The sequence below is a fragment of the Crocodylus siamensis genome, chromosome 5, assembly GCF_052110815.1.
Source record: "Crocodylus siamensis isolate JL-2025a chromosome 5, ASM5211081v1, whole genome shotgun sequence".
NCBI lineage: Eukaryota > Metazoa > Chordata > Crocodylia > Crocodylidae > Crocodylus > Crocodylus siamensis.
Window position 1 is genome coordinate 125,188,981 of NC_143399.1, and position 20,705 is coordinate 125,209,685.

The window sequence follows — 20,705 nt, forward strand, 5'->3', positions numbered from 1 at the left end:
CTTACCAGGAAAGAGTGATAAGACTGTCATTAGTGCCCCCACCAGCCTGTTTACTGGAGAGATATAAAACAATACCTAGGGAAACAAAAATAAGAATGAAGCTTCACACAAGAGAACAAAGAAAAGAGCTTAAGGCCAATTAATGCGAGAAAAAAAAAGAAGCTGGCTGAGAACAACAATATTTATTTAGACAATGTTTGAGAGATAAAAACAAGACATTTTCTATACCTGGATAATTTATTCTAACATTTGCCAGTATTTCAACAGTAGCAAGAATGACAAGTTAAAATCTAACTGATTAATTTAAAAGTCACCATCTTTTATCTGATTGTTTTTGGTCCTTTGGGTAAACTGTTGCTCACTTTTATAGCTTGGGAGAAAGGTTAACGCACTCGAGTTGGGGCCCAAATAGATAAATTGCCATCCCAGGATTCAGAAAGAAGCAGCACGTGAAATCACATACCTGCTAGCATTAAGGGGGGAAAACAAAAATAAAGAAACTATCAAGTACCATATGACTGAAGACTATAGTACCTATATTTAAGGGTGGAAGAAAAGGGAAGTGATCTAGGCAACCACAGGCTGAAACTCTTTCCTTAACTGTATGAACTTGTTTAGAACAGATTTTGAAAAAAAAAAAAAAAAAAAAAAAAAAAATTCCCCCTGTTCAATCTGCTGCCCTGCTTTCTGCTCCCTCCCCTATCTGCCTCTCTGTTGCCTGTCCTCCCCCCAATCTGTTGCTTGCCACATACAAAGGCTGCCTGTGCCACTTGTGCTGCAGGTTGGCCACCCTTGTTCTAGACAAAGGAAATGTGGTGGATCCATGCGGTAGATCCTATCTATTTGATAACAGTCTTCAAATACCCGAAGGGAGATTAAAAAGAGGGTGGATATGAACTTTTCTCTGTGGTGACAGAGGACAGGACTAGGAACAATACCTCAAGCTGCAGCAGAGGACATTTAGGTTGGAGATTTAGAAGAACTTTTTGACTATGAGAGTGGGCAAGAACTAGAACAGGCAACCTAGAGAAGCTGAGGAATCTCTATCCCTGGAAATTTTCGAAAGGTTAAACAGATGCTTGAGCTGGGATGGTTTAGTCAGGAATGAGCCCATCTTGAGTAGAGGGCTTGGCTGGCTATAAGATCTCATAAAGCCTCTTCCAGACCCACTTCCCCATGATCTCATCTGGGCTTCAGTAAAGCATCTGATATTGTGCTACATGGGAAATTATTAGTTAAACTGGAAGAGACAGGAATTGAGAGAGGAATTGTAAGGTGGATAAAGAAATGCCTACCGGGGGATTGCAATCAATAGCATACAAACGAAAGATAAGAGTTCCTCAAAGATAAGTCTTTGGATTGATCTTGTTTTATAAGTGACCTTGGCACAAAAAGTAAGATTATGCTGATGACTCAGTGCTAGAAGGCATCATAAATTTAAAGGTGATATACTGATATATCATTTAGATTAAAGCAAGATGACCTTGAGGACAGAGTAATAGAAATAATAATGAAATGTAATAGTACAAAATGCCAAGTCAGGCACTTGGGGACCAAAGTGATTTCTGAAATCTGGAAGCCCATCAGTTGAAAAAAAGGCTCTAGATGTACTAGTTAAGCACTACCAATGTGTTATGGTTATAATGTTTCAGAAAAGGTTAGTGAAGAAAAGGCTCTAGATGTACTAGTTAAGCACTACCAATGTGTTATGGTTATAATGTTTCAGAAAAGGTTAGTGAAGAAAAGGTTCTAGATGTACTAGTTAAGCACTACCAATGTGTTATGGTTATAATGTTTCAGAAGAGGTGCTTCTAGCAGGGATAGGGAAGATTTAATGCCATTGTACAAGGAAGGCACTGATGAGATCTCCTGCAAAATACTATATACTGTTCTGGTCACCCAGAATCAAGAAAGATTCATTCAAACTGGAACAGGTACAAAGAAGCGCTATGAGAAGAATAAATATTGTATCATATGAGAGGAAACAGAGCAACTTTATTTTTGAAGTCTAGCAAAACAAAAGAAGACTGCCATCTAAAAATAAACAGAGAGAAATACTGGGGAAGGAAAGGAAATATTTAAAGGTAAGAGAATATTGGCACAAGAGTTCAAAACCAGCCACAAATTTATTTAGGTTGGAAAGTAAAAGAAAGGCCGTAAGGCTATTGGGGGGGGGGGGCCGGGGAGGAAATCAATGTAGTAAGGGTAACCCCTCCCCCCAAACTTGCTTTTAAAATAAAAAACTTTAAAGGTTTGTGAAAGAAATTATTTGCAGTAACAGAAGACTGGACTCAAAAGACCCAGGAAATTTGTTTCAGTCTTATGTTGCTTGATGTCACACTGTTTCTAGCTGACTCCAAGAGTGCTTGGTGAGACAGTCAGGTAAGGTTTATAATCTCTAGGCCTTCTTCCTACATGGGCAAACAAAAATTAGCTTTTCCCTTTCCTTCCCAATTCTCTTCTCCCCCACTCCATAACAGCAATGCAATATTAAAGGTCGGCAAAGAGAGACTGGCTCTGGCAGTACATAATCGGAACTATAGTAATAGTCTAGAGATCAGACGCCATCACCATCTAGAGATGGAAGCATTTCTTTCTGCCTATGAAACAGGCACCAACCCAGCTGTTTGGATTAGTGGAGATGGTCCACAGCATACACACATCTTTCTAATCAAGAACTCATGGTGTTATTGGTGCACACTGGCTTAGTATGCTTAAAGTCTTTGACTGTACACACTTCCCACAACTATTCTGGAACCTTAACATATGTTGAGAAGTGGGCAGTGCAGGAAAACCAAGCATTTTCCCTGTTGCAGCCGCCAAGGTTCATTTCCTATTTGTGGCCTTAGAAGAAACTCAGATTTATTCAAACCAGACGCTGGTCTGAATCACTTGAGCATGCTTCCTGTGCAGTTGTCTCTCATGGTCTGTACGGCTTTTGAATGGAATTATAGCTCAGTATTAAGTAGGTACTGGAACGTTAAACGGTCATCATGAAAGGCTACCATCAGTTATTAAAATGGGGAAATCATTTTCCAAAACAAAACTGTTATCAATCTAAACATACAAATTAAAAAAAAAAAATCTATATAGTTTAACCTATTCACTGAGACAATTCAAAATGTGTGTGAAACTGTTCAAAAGACCTAAGTGGAGGTGAATATTGAAACAGAAGCCTTCTCCCTGTTACATGGAGATCACAGGAACTGAAGTAAATGCACAGCAGTGGCATTCTTTTTGAGTTTACCATCAGAAATTTCTTTTGTGTTTTTTGGAATTGAATTCAAATACACAATGAAATGCTAAGATAAGATCCTGATTGTGTAGCTGGAGCCATGAATACAGACACTTCTGCCCTTGCAGATCCCAAATGAAGTCACTGGGGCACTACACAGATACAGGATTTCTAGCTTCTTAATTTTATTGCAAGGGTTGAGGTCTGGAGCACCTAAAAATCAGACACGTACACAAATTCTCATATGCCATTCGTTTTAAAGCTACAATTATATATATGTACCAGAATAAAACAAACAAAAAATTCACTGTGAGCATGTTAAAATTCCAGGGCTAAGAACTAAAGTTGAATATGCTAAAATTAAACTTGCCACGTCAGTTTTAATTTTATACCGCAGCTCAAATGCATCATTTTTCTACCACCTTAAATCAGCACCTTGTAATAGCATCTGTTTAAGTGAGCTTTTGCTCATGAAATCGTATGCATCTTTTATTAACCTACTCTTTGTAGCTTCTCATAAGCACATCCAACAACTACATTTCTATTTCAGCCTCTGCCTGGCCAGAAACGTTACCTTTTTTTCTAGAAGAATCAGTTTAAAAAGGATTAAGACCTGAAAAAATAAGGAGAAAAAAAAACAAACAAACCATATCTGGATTAGTGGCCCATGGTCACTTTTACCAAAAAATATACACACATTTACATTTCAATAAAAATGTTTCCACTGACCATTTCAAATCAACCAGGACCATCTGGCCAATGAGAACTTGTGATACTAAAATATTCTGACATTCAATTTATTTCAATTGAATAGCCATTAAAAATAGCATTGGAGAGATGAGAACATGCATAAAAAGAAGTCAAGCTTATTTATAAATGAAAAATGTATTCTATCACCCCATAATAATAATTTTAATATACAAGTCACATACAACATTTCTTATGTAGAGAACAGGTTTTTCATAGAGATACATTAGCTAACTTGGTAGAACACCAGGATCCTATTCACCACATAGGATGTGTGTTCACAGAAGTCAAAATGTTTAAGGCCAGATTCTGTTCTCGCCTTTATTCATATAAGTGGGGGAAGAAAGCCTTAACCTCTAGCCTACTGGTTTAAAAGATGGTACAGCCACCCTCCTCCTCAGTTTTACTTCTGGCAGGTACATGCACAGAGTAATCCACCTCCTCCACAGGTACAAAACAGAATCCAACTACGGGTAAGTATCAAAGACTTACATTACACAGCTACAAAGTGCCACTGAGGCATGCAAAAATTCAATAAGATACAGCCTTTTCTGAGCCAGATTCTCAGTCTTACCTTACTCCTTTAGCACCACACAGGTAACACTAGGAGTGAACACTAGCTATAATATCCCTACAAGGAATACTCCTAGTGCCTGCAGAAAGTGAAAACAATGGAGGAAGGCAAGCAAGGAAGTAGTGGAGCAGATTCCCTTGTCTCCCCAAAATCCCAGGCATTGTAGGAGTCTATGGAGACAAAAGGGCGTGTGGCAGGGTGGCATCTCTGTATGTAGTACGTCAGATGGACGTCAGCTTCAAGCTGTGCCAACCTATAACGGGCCACAGAAAAAAATCTGGGGGCTGTAACTACCTCGAACACCACCATCACAAGAGAGGCTGGTGCTTAACATAAGTGAATGTGTGCATGTGCATGGCTATAAACTGTTCTTGATGCAACCCATGCTTTCCCTCTGTGCAACAAACACAAGCAAAGCATCTCAGTGCTATGCTTTACCAACAGATGAAAAACATACCTTATGTCTAAACTGAAGGACAAGATCTCGAGGAGACAGACCTAAAATGTTAAAAATAAATTTGTTATTGAGTCTTGGCCAAAGAAACAAACCTTCTTATTTTCTGTTCACATTTTTCTTAGGCAAAGCTGCACAAGCTTAAAAAAAATATCTAAACCACTATGATATCCAGGGATCCTTGTTTTATCTGTTTAAAAAAAAATAAAATTAAAAAAAATAAAAATCACAAGTTCTCTAATTAAAAATTCCAAAATCTGCAATTAAAATGAAAGGCCGTGATATATATAGATAGGTATCAGTTGAACACAATGCTTTATTGATATATTTACAGGTTTAAAGCAAATTTGGAAGCCTTACCAGTGCCTCAATCATTATAATAAAAAACATTCTAAATACATACATATTTTGACATTTGGTTTTTTCCATCATGGAAAAAAATCAGAGCTCCTGCTGCCCCCCTCACTCCCCAATGTGATGGGGGTCCAGCTGTGGTTGCCCCTCCTCACGGCTATGTGGTCCTAAGCAGGCGTGATATGCCATTGCCCCTCACTCCCAAACACGGCCCGTCTACCCCATAACACACTCCTTCCCGGCAGCAGCTCTCCCCCGCATCAGGACATGGGTCCAACTGCGGCTGACATGGCGCTGAGCAGCCCTGACATGCCCGTCACTCCCAAGCCCCAGCTCCCCATCCCTGCCAGTGCCCTTACTCTAAACCCAGAGCCCCTGCCTACCACTCACTTACTCCCTCCTGGCAGCAGCTCCCCCACTTGCAACAAGACAAGTCTGGCTGCAGCTGCCCCCCCTTGCTACTTTGTGGCTCTGAGCAGTGCTAACCCCTGCTGTTCTGCTCTCTGCACCTGTTGGCAGCAATTAAGGGCTCTGTTCAAGTTCTGGAGGGTCTCAAATAAGTTTAGCTTTGGCACAAACCCCCGCCAAGAAATTGGGACAACTAAATTTAAACTGGGGTGCCCTGAATGAACAAACTTCTCCCTTGCAAGTAATGTACCAGAAAAAGCCAGATTTATAATAGGACAAAAGGGAAAGAAACACAAAGTACAGCTTAAAGCACTTTTAAACTCTAAGGCTTAGGTTCTGTAGTCCAGCCCCACTTGGGATGAAGAAAGTTAAAAAGCCTGTGCCTAGGACAGTCTCCCCAAAATAGGACAAAAACCTGCCAACAACAACGACAACAACAACCAACAACAGAAAAAGAAGCTCCTAAAATCCCTTAGGAGTGCCCTAGCCAAGCAACTGAATGGTAAACCTCTATTCCAGGAATGTGCCGCACAGTGGATGAAGGGGAAGCTCAGAGGAAGAATTGTTTCCATCTGGCTGAGGGGGGGCCGTGTCTGTGTCTGTGCCTACAGCACATGGCTGCCATCACATCCCTCCACACAACCCTGGGCAGGACCTGCAGGCAGGCCTTCCAGGGCTCGCCTACCTCAAGAAACTCCACAGCTCTGAGGCTTGGGTGCCAGGCACCACGGGGGCGAGGAGGGATGTGGGACTTTCTAGCTCTGAAAAAATAAAATAAAATAAAATAATAAAGTAGTATGGGAAGATGCCTCTTTCCCTTGGAGACTCAAGACAGGAGGCAGTGTGCACTGGGCTCTAGGAGCCAGTGAGGAAGGGGGTGCCATGTCCTTGGCACACAGCATGGCACAGCATCCCAGCCCAGCAGGGTAGCCTCCCTGACTCCAGCATGAGCTGAGGGCTAGGGGCAGGTACAGGCCACAGATAGGCGCTTTGCACTCTGTCCACTCCCAAAGCCGGAGAAATGCTAGGGGCCAAGAGGCGCCACACACTGCCTGCTATCTTTCTGCTGCTTTCTTCAGCTGCACCACCACTGCTGGGGGTTGGGGGCAGTGGCAGCAGACAGAAGCTGCAGGCGCTGGGCATGAAGCACTCTGACTTCTTGCAGGCGATTCAGGATGGCAGCAGCAGCCCAGCACCTGCCCCAGACACTGGCACGAGACAGAGTGTTCTCCCAGTGCTACAGTGGCAGTGCCCTGCACTGTGGCCACCACCACCTCCTCACAGTAGCAAGTGGCAAGCAGCAGGTGGCAGGGTAGGCTGCCCCAGCATGTGGCAGGGTATGGCTGCCCCTGCTCTTCAACACTGCTAGGCAGGCAGGTAAGAGACCCTGCCTGCTGCCCATCCCTACCCCCAGCGGGGTGCAGGGATGCTGTCTGGGTTCTCCCATGCTGGCCTGAAAGTGCCCGCAGACACCTCCCAGCTCCTTAAGCCTGCACTCACACACCCCTGGCCTGCCACCCACCATCCTTGCTGGCTCTTCCCAGAGCCCCTTAGCCCCACCCCCCCAAAGTCCTGGCAGTCACCTGCACCTGACCCAGAACACCCCCCTCCCCCCGCAGTGCTCCTCATTCCAAACCCACAGCTCCCTGTCCCATCCCCCACCCCCCCGCTAGAGTGGGCCTCCAACCCCCTGCAAGCTTTAGGTATCCCAAAGGCTTCAGGAAGAAAAGTGAGCCAAAGCCAAGCCCTGGCCGATTCAAGAGTTTTAGGTCCTCTCCCCCTCTCCGGACAGGGCTTAGGGTTTCCTGCCCTTTTTGCAAAAAGTGGAAAAATGTGCAGGTTTCTCCATTAAAATAAAAAAAAAATTGCATTTTTCCCCTCAGTGAAGAGGGAAAAATCTGTGTTTTTTTCTCCTCTTTTTTCCATGGGAAACAGAAAACCCAGATCCCCGATGATATCCAACGATTCTACACCCTAAAGGAAGACATGCTGGTGAATTTATTAGAGCTCCTACCTTGTTGTCTTGTTTCTATGCGCACACAAAAAAAACATGTTGAACCTACGGTAGGGACTGAACTACAGAAAGCAGCCATTTACTTTCACGCTGAATCCTACTAATCACAGATTTTCATTGATACATTTGATTAAACCCCTGTTCACATTTATCTGTCTCTATCACACACTCCCAGGCAAAACATGAAGTCAAGAATACTGAGGGATATTTTTTAAGGTACAAGGAATACCTTTTGAAAAAAATATCAGTAAGAATTGGATCCTTAATTCCATTTTCACTACTGAAAATCTCCCTCATACTAATAAAAAAGTAGAGTTTTAAGAAAGCAGTTCAGCCACGTAGTGACTGAGCAAATATCAAAACTGAGAGGCATCACTAAGACATTAAGTTTCAACCTAAGATGAGCTCCATCCAATAGGAGGCAAGGTATTTATCTAACAATTACAGAAAGAAAAAATAATATAGTACTACACAGGAACACAGATCTCTTATTAAGCTTTAATGTACATAAGCAAAATTAGTTATGAAGAGAATCTTTTATTGATCACAAAAAGGTTACTTACCAAGATAAACTTGTGATCCCTCTAGTGTAGTTCCCCCCAAAGAGCTATTCATATGCTCATAAAGTTCCTGCAAAAGTTAAATTAAAAAAAATATTAATGGCATATGATAGTTGCCCTTAATGGTACTATTAATGGCAAATGCCACCATCTGTTCTAAGAAACTACTTAAGGGACTAGAATCTATTTCACTGATATGGACAGGAAGAGGAGGAGAAAGGGAGTTTTCCTCCCTTAGAACAAGGAGAAAGGGATCTTTATTAAAGGGATTTTGAAAACGTGAGACTAGCTAGTTTTCAGTTCACATCTCTGTAAATTAGTAAATTCTTCCTTGCTCAGATTTATCATAGGATAAATTATCATATCATGTGGCTTAGAAGAGAAGAATAGTACTATCACCCTTTGAAAATGCAATATATAGATGAGAAATCACTGACTAAACAATGTTCATATCATATAACCTGTACGATAAACAAGGAGCATCATTCTCTGCGTACATACATTGAAAGGTTACCTTAAGAATTGTGATTTGAGAGAAGTCTTTCTCTTCAAAATAGGCATGTGTAATGAGCTGTAGCTTTGCTTGGAGTAATCCATATAAGGGCTTGCAAGACAGACAAATAAATGCAGATGAAGAAATCACTTTTTGAAAAAATGGAGAGACAGTGGAATTGTTACCTTATCTTCTGTTACAAATAGATATCTCAACTCTAGGCAAAGGCAATTTGTGAAGATAAAAGTATTCAAAATTTCTGGCTAACTACGTTCTACTTTCACCATGTATTTCAGTTATCTAGTGTTTCACATTCAGATGCTGTATCACCACTTAAGATCCAGTTGGAGCTGGCATGGGGGGGGGGTGCCCCCATATCTATGCAGGGCTCAGGGCACTGAGAGGGGGCTATAGGGGGAGAGGGAGGGCAAGGGCTGCAGCCACCCCAAAATTTGCCGTAAGTCTCCCATAACTCTCTCTCCCAGCGCTGCCACCACCTGCTCCAAGCGCAGCCCAGCCAGGCTCAGCTCTGGCCCCACCCCATGCAGATCTGGGGGCATACGCCCCCTCCTCCCCCCTCGCCCATGCAGTACCAGACAAACAATCCCCCAGACGAGCCGCACCTCCATCCCACGCCCACTCCACCTGGCAAACACTTGCCCCAGCCCCACTCCCTCCCTCACCATAGGGGTCCTTGAGCTGCTCCCCCACTCCCTTCCCTCCCCAACCCCATCCACCACAGCAAACTTACCAGCTGCACGCAGCTGTCCATGCTGCTGAGCTGTGCTTCTTGCCACCTACATGCTGCATTGTGGCTGCCTGCATGCATGGGCGTTTATCAGCCAAATTATCAGCCATATCAGGCTGATTTTGGATACAGACAATTTTCTTTATATTGGTGCCAATCCAATATGGGACCGATGTAATTGCACCTCTGCTAATAAGGTCTAATACAACTTTTCATATTCTACATAATATGCTGCATGAGCCACTAGCAAAAATGTAGTTTCAGAGTTGGGCACTTAACTTCCCACTTTCTGAAAATTAATCAGTGTAGCATATAAACTAAACATTACTATAGAAAGCATCACAATATGCAGTTTGGAATAAGTAGTTTTTTGGGGGCAGTTACAGAAATTGCAAATCCATCACATCACAACTCCTAATGACAGATGCATACTTTTACATTTTTCTTGTAAGCAGATGACACTTGAAATGTGTTAAAATTTTAAATTCCTTGGTCTTAATGCAGCTGTAATTTCAATGCTCACTTCGTCATCTTTAAGCAGTGCTCATTACAAGGGATTTAAATAAATGTCAGGCAAATCATGTATTCCTTGTATTGTTTGCAAGTAAGGTTCAGTTTGTCATACTTACCAACTGACTTAGAACACAGACACTTTTTTGTACTGTTTCGCGCGTGATATCTGCTTGCCGTACTTTCAATGCCTAAGAAGCAAAAGTATTACAATAGTTTTACCCATATGCATTAAAAAAAATACTTTAAAGCCATCTACCTAAAACCCCCACTGATCAAAACAAAATCCATGATCCCTGAAGTACTGTTTTCAACAGCAGCTGAGGGTATAAAAGGGGTGGGTGGGTGAGTACATAAAAAATAAACAGTAAAACAGTATCAGACCCCCAAGGCAAGATGCTTTGCAAGAGGTCAACATTCTAATAAATCACAGTTTCTTTCGACTCGTTGTTCCTAGAGATGGTGCAACTACTGTGGAGATGATTACACACAGTCCCTAGAACCAAGGACTATTTAAAAAGGCAACAAGAGAAGAAAACAGGAAAAGAAAAAATACTTAGCTTTAGATTTGCCAAAATAAACCAGAATATATCCCCTGTCCTTCTGTGACAGCATACCTACCCACCGAGACCAGGCAGGGAAAGCTTTTGCCTGGAAATAGTTTGTTTATTTCATGCTCAGGCATTTTCTTCTAGCCAACTGTAAAGAGAAAGTGATACCACCTGTGGAGTCAACCAGACCAAACGGTTCTAATATTTAACAGCAGAGCTAGAAGGAGTGTGGGCAGAAGCCACGCAGCCAAGTGATTCACTTTTATTGCACAAAACAGCAAGAGTGTGGATTACAGCCCACACACAAAAAAAAGCCAGATGGGTAGAGGGTTGAAGCTGTTACTACATAAAAGACATATTGCTTTATATTCCACTTGTTCCAAACAGTTCAATTTTAAATCTACTTATCCGCTTAATTGGTTAGTAAACAGCAGAAACTGGCATCCTGAGTGCAATAAAAAAATAGGTGAAAATAAACTTCACAGTTAAGGGGAACAAGACTTTGATTACAGAATATTATAATAAGGGTTTATTGAAAAAATACTGAGAAAACTAAGTCAATACAAAGAACAAAATTACAACTATAAATCTATTGTGTAGAGTTGTTTCAAATGAATTACTTGAAAAATAATCAAGATGTCACAGGGATTAATCTATAAATAAGAGTATAGCATATGTAATTTGGAACTTCAGAATACGAGTCAATGAGAACTCTTCCTAAACTATTAAACATTCAAAGTTGTGGCACATCATTGGCAAGGTGACATACAGATTTCAAAATATATCAGTGAAACATCCTGCTAAGAATAAATGAACATATTTTATAATCAGGATTGGCTTCAGACTGAGTACATCATGATTTCCTCAATATTTAAGACTAAACATACTGCAGGTCTCTCTCATAGCCTCAACCCAAATAGTTTGGCCAATACATGCATGGCCAGCAAAAAGATTTTCTTCTCCCTTTTCTTTCTGGGAGAAGCTAACATCAGGCAGCCCCTTAACATGTAGCCAGCTCTGCAGGACACATGGTTGTAGCTGCTGCATCCCTTGAGCCTCAGGAAGCTGGACATGGCCCCTGCACTACTGTGCCCTAGCCTGTCACAGCCCAGGCCAATAGTATCTTGCCCAAAGTCCCTGATGCACTGGCAGCAGCATAGGATCCTGCCCCTCATCCTAGCCCCATGGAGCCACAGCAGTCAGTGACCAGGGCATGGTACCATGTCTCAGACTGATGGAGAAGTTCCTGTGTGGCCCCTACCTGTGTTACAGCCTGCTCTGCTGCTGTGGAAGCCTTATGCTGAACCTGGGCCTGACCAAACACAGGCACCGCCTGCCCACCCAGAGCATCATTTTTGCCACCCCCTACTATCTGCCGCATTAGGCAGCTGCCTGTACTGCCTCTACAGTTATACCAGCCCTGTATGCATGCATGCATGCATACATACATACATACATACAATGCAAAGCCTAGTCTCAGGAGAATTTTGCAAAGGAAACCAAACTCTTTCCTGGATTGAAGGAGGCACACAGGTACTTCATATATCTGCTCAAGAAGCTCACAAGAAATATCTGAAGATCAAGCAAAGAATCCTGTTTTCAGGTAAAGAGAACTCTTAGCCAGACTCACAGACAGTCAGTTTAGTTCTGCTTGTTAGGTCTCCTGCCTGGTTTGTTTCTCTGAAACACATGGGATGTGCAGGAATATAGACATGGACCAGGAAGTTCCCAGTTGCAGAAGGGAAAAGATAATTCTTTAGCTCTGAATTATCTGAGCTACAGCTTCACAGATTTTATGGCCAGGGAGGACAATTTTGATCAGCTAGTCTGACGGCCATACAATTTTTCCCATTAAATTCTGCACGAGTCCATTTTACTATTATACATTTGCAACTGTAAGTTACCTTGGCTTCAATCTGCCTATAGCAAGAGACGCCATATACTGTAGTTTGCTCTTCAGATCTTGGTGGCAAGTGGAAAAAGACAGTATCTAAGAAAGAAAGAGAGAACAGTTTAGTTGCTAACAAAGAAACAGATCAAGGATCTGTATTTTCAGAAACCTCATCCTTTTCAATAACAGCTATTTACAAACTGTTTACTTCTAAAATTGCACTTCCTGCTGGGTTTAATCTTGTGTACCCTATGCTTTTATTATATCATTTATAAAAGAATAGACTTGTCTGTGTCCATATTCTTCCAGTAAATAAATTCACTTACTGTGTAAGGGTGCCAAGAGACCAACCTTTTCAATTGAAACTAAGGATACACTTCAAATACCCTTATGCAAAGATATATGGCTTTGTAAAATAGATCTGTCACAACCACAAAAAGTTTATTGCTAATTTATTAGCTGGCAAAGCCAAAACAGGTTAGAAGGTCTGTTTTACAGTTCAAGGTATCACACATTTGTAGGAAACCTGTCTTCAGGGCAATTAAGGCTATTTGCTTATTTTCTAGTAAGTAGAACAGAACCATGCTCTATAAATCTTGGGAAGTTTCTTGTAAAAGGTAATTGCGCAGCTGCTGCGCAGGCACCTCAGGGGGCATGGCAGGGAAGGGGACAGGATTGTGTTGCCCCAGGCCTCTGCCTCACCATGTGCCTCAAGGTGCACATACAGCCATTACCAGCCATGGGGCCAGGCGAGGGTTTCAGACCTCAATGCACTGGTTGCAGGCTTGCTGTGAGCAGCCCAGGATACAAAGAGGGAAGTAGAGGCCTGCCCAGAGCCTGGAGTGCTTGCAGCAGGCAGTCACAAAGCTGCAAGGGGCTGCACCAGTCTGCAGCCCTAGCCTGGCTTGGTGCTAGCAGTGGCTGCATACACACCTCAGGGAACAACACAGTGGGAAAGGGGCTAGGGCTGCACTGCCATGACAAGGAACAGGCTCCTCATGTCTTCGCCACTGTCTGTCCCTGGCAAGCCAACATCTTTGAAGTCCCGGTTGCAGGGTTTTTTGGCACTCGACCCAAAAACATTGCCAACTCACAATCTAAATGTTGCTAGTTGCTGGTACAGGCTTTGTTATATTCTACATAGATCCAAGAGGAAATTTGTAGAGTTTTAAAATGCATTTCCTTTAATCCAATAAACAAAACTAAATTTTCCATTTTTCATACCATGTGCAACTTCTTTAAATGGAGGTTAGTTATAACTTGCACAAGGAAACCAAGCCCAATATAATCAGAATACACATATAATAATATTATTCTGAAATGCACTTGCTAATTCCAGATGAATTTGTATTGTGTTTCTGGAAATAAATCCCAAGGTTTTACACCTGCTTCGCTGCCATGCTAACTTTGAATAGTCTCCATTACCTAAAAACACTTTCTAACAACATGTTGTTATGGTAATGCAAAGCCCAGAGGCAACTATTTCATTTTGTGTGTGGGGTTGTGGCATGAAGCCAATGTAGAAGCTATTTTGCTCACCTCCTCACATTTTTCTGGTTTTGACTACAGTTAATATCTTCAAGATAAATAACAAAAAAGTCAGGACATGCCAAATCAAGGATTTTTTTTTCTGATGTAAATAGATTATTTTTGTAAACAAACATCCTACCTTGGGCTGGCACAAACTCTCAATGAAATCCCTACAGAGTTAGAGTAGGGACGTCCAACTGAAGGCCACAAGAGAGTAATCTGCTGCCCCTAACCTCCCACCCAGCCACCACTTCCCCTGCTCTCTCACTGCTCCAGATGCAGCAGCATGTGGCAATGAGCAGGCTCCCACACAATATGGTGCTGGAGCCAGGGGGATGGGATGTGCTGGTGCAGCATCCACAGCATGCAGCCCCTGCCATTTAGAAGTTAGAGTGCCCTAAGGTGGACAGCCCTAGCACATCAGACAAGGTGGAGTGTCATGCACGTTTTCATGTTTGCTTTACTGATATGGCATGTGTCATCTCACTGAAAAGACAATACTACATTGTATTAATTTATGTTGCTCTTATCACTGCATGGATTACGTTATGTTGTCTGTATACATCTTTGTTTCTGGACATGGTTTAAAGCAAAAGAACTGAGGCATGCTACTTAAGGAAAAGGGAGTAGGTAGAACTGCCAAGTATCTCCTCCCATTGTGTTAGTAGGGCAAGAATAACTGCCAGTCCCAAACACCAGTAGACAGGGCTATTGATGGGACCAGCACCCAAGGTAATTGGGGAGTGGGGGGAGAATCAACACCCTCATTAGTGAAGGCATCTCAGAAAAAATGGGCCACTAGCTAGAGGAATCCCAGATGCTTCAAGGAGGAAAGGAATGAGAGAATTCTGAGACTCATGAGCAATTAAGACAATGCTGATGTGATGGAAGGCTGGGTTGTAGATATTTTAGGGCCTATGAGCAAATTGTGGTCTTTGGTTTATCCTAGGCTTTGGGAGAGTCCAGGTCCCCAGCAATCATGACTGGCAGGATCAGAAGGAAGGCTGATCTCTGGAAAGAATGGCAGAACTCCAGGGAGGGAGTTCTGTAGCCAGATGAGAGGGTTACAGTCTTTGCGTGTCCTTTTGTTTTGTCTTCAAAGAATATGGTCGTGTTTCTTACATAATTCCTTTCTCCTAAATAATAAATACTTTTGTTGCTTTATCTCTTTACTGATTGCCTATGGTAAAGAATGATCTCAGCTGAATAAGGAATATTCCAGAGTAACCCATTCCCTGGAAAGGAGGACCTAAAATACTTTCACAACCCAAAAGGAAACTGCAGGGAGTGGCAGAGATTTCCCTGTTGCAGCTGTGAGATCTAGTATAAAGGTAGTGGAGCAGAGGTTTGTGGGGATAAGGAATTATCCCAGGGCAAACCTTGGGACAAGCAGTAGGACAGCTGGGAGAAACTTGTGACTCCAAGTACTCTGAGGATAGATTTGTGACACAGGTCTTCCTGAGAAGGAAGCATATGCAAAAAAAAGTGTTTTAGTACAACATATTCCATTTTTCCTTTATGATTTAGGAATCTGTAACAACAAAACTCTTTACAGATATAATTTGCTACTATACTTCGGCCAATCCCTAAATGGTATAAACATGGCAAAATTATTCTTCTGCTTCATATCGCATGTCACTGCTCTCCTAGTTCCCCATCTCCTCTTCCCACTGTACATTTCCTAACTCATGCCATTTTGTAGGCTGTCAAGTAGGAATCTAGATCACATTTTGAAAAATAAAGACCTAACTGAATACAAGTGGGTTGTTTTATCCACATACACACACATACAGGAAAAAGAGGTTGTTCATTCTCTCTCTCAGAATAGGGAAATCTCTCCATAAAGAACAATTCCCTTTCAAAAGATGAGGGGAGTACAGGCTGTTTAATTTTGCTTTAGGAGACTTATAAATGAATCCTGTATTAAATTTACAGATGCAGGAGTGGGAATTTTGTATCTCTAGACTACATCCTAAACACAAATATTTTGATATGTTTCTTTTTACATATTCCATTTCTCATATAACCTGTTCCGAATAAGTTACAAAATAAATATTCCTAGAATTCAAGTAGCCAGAAGCACAGTGAACTGGTAACTAAAGTGTCAGGATCCTTTCCTACCTGCTTTAGTGTTAAGCACACAATATCCTCCACTATTGCAGCTCCTCACTCATTAGACATTCTTTTCTAGTATTTTACCTTCTTGATAGTTGTGAGCTCCATCTGGCAAAGCAAGGAAAGGCAAGTATTTCCATTCTTCGGGTAAACTGTGGCTATCATGTCCTTCTCCTGGGATTAGGGGAGGATAGGAAAATTCAACCTGAAGAAAACAAACACTGTTACCAAACATAATGCACCTCTGAAATAAACTGTTAAGGCCAACATTCTGTGTATAGCAGTGGGGAGCACCAAATGCTTTTGAGAAAGATGCAAGAAGTTCTACTGGGGATGACTTGCCTATGATGACCGGCACATGTTCCAAAAAAGCAAATAAGGGTGTATGAAACGGGCCATATTCGATTTGGCCCGAATCGGGGACAGTGATTTGATTTGTTGATACTGTCCCAATTTGATCTGGCCGAATCTGAAGATTTAATGGCGATTTAGAGAATCAGCAATTTGGTCACAGATGTAGCTTGAAATGTTTTTGCTACGTAGCTTGAGGTACCAGGAGTGGCTTGTGAACGCTGCAATGGTGAGGAGGATGGCGTGTCCCCCCGCATGCTCGGTGGTGAAACCGGAAGTACTTCGGGCCACTTCTGGGATCGGCACTGAGTGCCTTGGGGGGCCTCCCCCGGCTCCGTGATTGGCTGGGCCTCCAGATCCAGGAGGCACCAGTCGTTGGGCTGGCGAGGTGCAGAGGCCTCCCCTTGCGTGCTCCCCAGCGGACTGAAAGTGCTTCTGGGTCTGCTGCCAAGTGCGCTGGGAACCCCACCGTGCTCATGTGGGATGCTTCATCTGTCCCAGCATCTCAGCAATCACAAGCCACCTGGTACCCTGAGGTATGTAGAAAAAACATTTAAAGCTGTGTCTATGTTCAAATCACTGAATCTTTCTGAATCTCTCCAAATCAATTTGGAGGGTTCCAATTCAATTTGGAGAGATTAAAGGGTCTCCTGATTTGATCTAGATTCGGAGATTCAGCCACTGAATCGGGCTGAACCTCTGCCAAATCAAATCAACGACCAAAGCTTCACACAGCCCAAGTAGGCAACCCCTGGCATGGGTGTCAGAACACGGTATGCAAGCCTTGAGGCCAGGGCCGTGATGCCACAACAAGGATCAGGCCTCTCGTGGCTTCCACACCTTCTGCCCCCGGCATGCAAACATCTTACAAGTTGAGGTTGTGGGTGTTTTTTTGGCGCTGTACTCAAAAAACATTGCAGACCCTTGTTCTGAAAGCATTTCTATCAGGTTTTAAAAAAGCATTGGCTTTCAGTTAATTTGATTCCTTTTACGTTTTTGTAAAAAGAAATAAATAGTCATGCAAATTGGATGGCCTATCATCTGTCTTTAGATCCATTTTTTTCAACCCCTGTCCAAATCTTCTCTTTCTTGTCTTTTTTTATCATCCTTATCCAGGTTAGTGTTTCCAAGGTGTATTAGTTAAAAAACACTGACTAGAGCCAAACAGGAATATTCAAGGTAAGGAAATTGCAATTGGTTAAGTGAGGACTTCATAATATATTCAGTATTTTCTAATCCATCCTGTATACATCCTATCTTTTTGTTGACTACTCTTGTGAGCTGCCATGTTTTTACTGAGCTGTTTACAGCGATACCCAAGCTGCCTCCTTGAGTGGTTACAGTTAAGAGAGAATAATGGAATATGCAGGACATCTTTTCTTTAGATTTTTGTACTAAGATAGAATACAGAATCACGGATATAGGGAGGTGCCTTCAAAGACACAAGTCAATCTGTTGGAGACTGAAAAAAAATACTTTTTTAAAATGAAAGAATGCTGCAAAAAGAGTAGTGACATGAATCAATCAAGTAACCACCAAAAAACCAAGATGGTAGTTCTGCTTTTTGAAGTCAATCTTTGCAAGGGAATCATTTTTAACAGTATAATACATCTAAAACTAATGTTTTTAGTTAAAAAACCCCAAAAACTGTTCTACTAAAAAACTAAAGCAGCTCTTGAATATATTAGTAAATCAACTTGACAGAAAGACTGAAAACTAACCAAATGTTCATATCTTAATAAAGGTGAATACTAAGGGAGAGTATAATTATTTCTTGGAAGATGTTCAACTGCTGATCAGTCAGCTGTCAAAAAAGCATTTTTCAAACATTATGAACTTCCATAGAAGGACATTCAAAAGAGGCCGTGTGAAAAATAATTAATACAATATGGATGAATCGAATTGGAAAAAACAAAAACAAAACGCACACCAAAAAACCAGAATAGGAACAAACCCTAAAGAGCAATAAATATACAGGGGAGGGGAAAATAAAGGACTGAAGAAATAGGAAGCAGTAAGGAAATAAAACTGAAATTCTTTAATCTCGCCACACAGTGTCAGCCTTACGCCAGATGTTGCTGTGTTATGGCACACGAGTATGGGGCAAGAAAAAATTATTACAGAAGAAACTAGTCTCACTGTAATTTCAATTTCAAGTTTGCTTATTCCTGACTCATATTTCCTGTTACCCTATCACCTACAGAAAGAGCTCCAGATAATGTGTGTGTTGGGAAGGGGGAAGGGGTGGGGAGGGGGAGAGAAGAGCGGTAAATCAAAACTTCCTGTGGACAGAGGTTGCATAAACCCCACACAGGAAAACCAGCCTACAAATTATAATTTTACATGATATTACAGGATTTCACTTGTAATCCATTTGCACTGAGAATGCATTCAAGATTATGATTTAGCTCAAATTCAGCTACAAGTAGAAAACTACTCCCAAATGAAAAAAAGGGGAGTAATAGAATGAGATTGTGTATCCAAAGTAGAGCAAATATCCATCATTCAACAGACACTCATTAAGAGCTCATTTCCTTTATTCATCTTCCAAATTACAGACTAAAATAAATGACAGCATCATAAACAGTGTTTCAGTATCTGCAATACAAAAACAGGGCTTTTAAAACCTTCAATTCAATTATGTTCCAAAATTATCTGAAAATAGAAACCATTTTGAAAAAAAAAAAAAATATTATTGGAATGAAAAATATTGTCCTCTTGGCAACAGCTATGCCCATAGCAATGGATAATGTAGAAACAAAGTATTTTAAAATACAAATGCCTGCAAAAAATGTTGCCCCTGGCAGGGGGACATACTAGATAAAGGACATTGTTAGTATCTCTGTCTGCTTATAATGAATTAATTTATTCATTTAAAATCAAAAATAATTTTAAAACTGTCTGAAGAATCAATGGAAAAAGTTAAAAGGAACAGATACATGGCATCTCATAATTTTGTATAATTTGTTTGCACCTGTAAGTTCCCCTTTAATATTGTACGTGCAACTAATTTGGTATGGGATAGCATAGCTTTTTAAGTTCATTGTAAGTAAATAAAAGGGGGGAAAAGTAGTTACACCAAACAACACTTTCTGATATCTAACTTTGAAGAGAAGTAGATATGAGCTGGCTAAACTTCTCCTCCACATTTTCTTCTGAACTGATAGAGATTACAATAGTGGCTCCTCATTCATTTAAGTCTGTAATTATTCATCTCAATTTGATTAATTTTGTACAAACCTACAAGTATGTTACACAAATAATCTTCAGTTTCCTCACTTAAAAGCAAATAAGTGATTAAACGTGTCTTAGCTGCAAACGCAGTTATAAACAAGGAAAGTGACAATTACAGCAAGGATTCGTTTTGTTTTGAAATAAATTTGGGTACCAACAGAAACCAAAGGAGGAGATAATGTACCTTCTGAGAAGAGTTTACAAATCACTTTTCCCATAGGCAAGCTAAACCAGCTCTCAGAAAGAAAATTAGATTATTATTGAATTCTACCGGGAGTCCCAGGAAAAGAAACCATAGACAACACAAAATAGATTCTCCACCCACTTTTTACTCTCCAAAGTCCCACAGATTTAAAAGATTACAATTGAATATATGGTCAGACATTTTTGCTGGCAACATAATCTGCCAGAGCTGACATTTCCATGCTGTGGATACAGAATTCTGATGATGGATTTTAGAATGAGAGAGATGAATACTGCAATTTGTTGAGGGTATAAACAACCATGTTCTTCATCACACACACAGTGCTGCTTTTTAAGGTTCCAATATCAAACAGCTACAAACAACCAACTTAAACTACACAGAAGCAGCACTTTTGTTTCCTAAAATCCTGCTAAATTCACTATCCTCCTAATGGATCCTTCTGCGCATCTAATGCTTACTGAATTCAGTGGAAGTTCTGACAGCACGAGAGAGTTGGAGCATACCCTAACAGTGCAGTCAGCGTGCATCTCATTGTGAAGAAGTATTGTTTGGCATCTCAAAGGCAGTGGCTCTCAATCTTTTTAGATTTGAGGCACCCCTTTTAAGCTGTCTGGAATTTAGCAGCACCCCATTTAAAGACTCATTTATTTCTTGCCTCCTTGCATCATGCAACACCCTAAAACAGATTTCATGGGATGGCAGGGCAACCCTGAGAGCAAGGCAGGGGGATG

General features: G+C 41.3%; 1 protein-coding gene across 1 annotated transcript in view; it reads right to left on the minus strand.

Moving 5' to 3' along the window:
* AVL9 (AVL9 cell migration associated) overlaps positions 1–20,705 on the minus strand; it is a 50,963-nt gene that overhangs the window by 16,934 nt on the left and 13,324 nt on the right. Inside the window, exons 2-9 of the mRNA XM_090050242.1 lie at positions 16,269–16,389; positions 12,553–12,638; positions 10,217–10,288; positions 8,861–8,950; positions 8,350–8,416; positions 5,014–5,054; positions 3,810–3,848; positions 6–75 (exon numbers count right to left, since the gene is read on the minus strand). Of these exons, the coding sequence (XP_089906368.1) occupies positions 6–75; positions 3,810–3,848; positions 5,014–5,054; positions 8,350–8,416; positions 8,861–8,950; positions 10,217–10,288; positions 12,553–12,638; positions 16,269–16,389 (586 nt within the window). The remainder of the gene's footprint in view (positions 1–5; positions 76–3,809; positions 3,849–5,013; positions 5,055–8,349; positions 8,417–8,860; positions 8,951–10,216; positions 10,289–12,552; positions 12,639–16,268; positions 16,390–20,705) is intronic.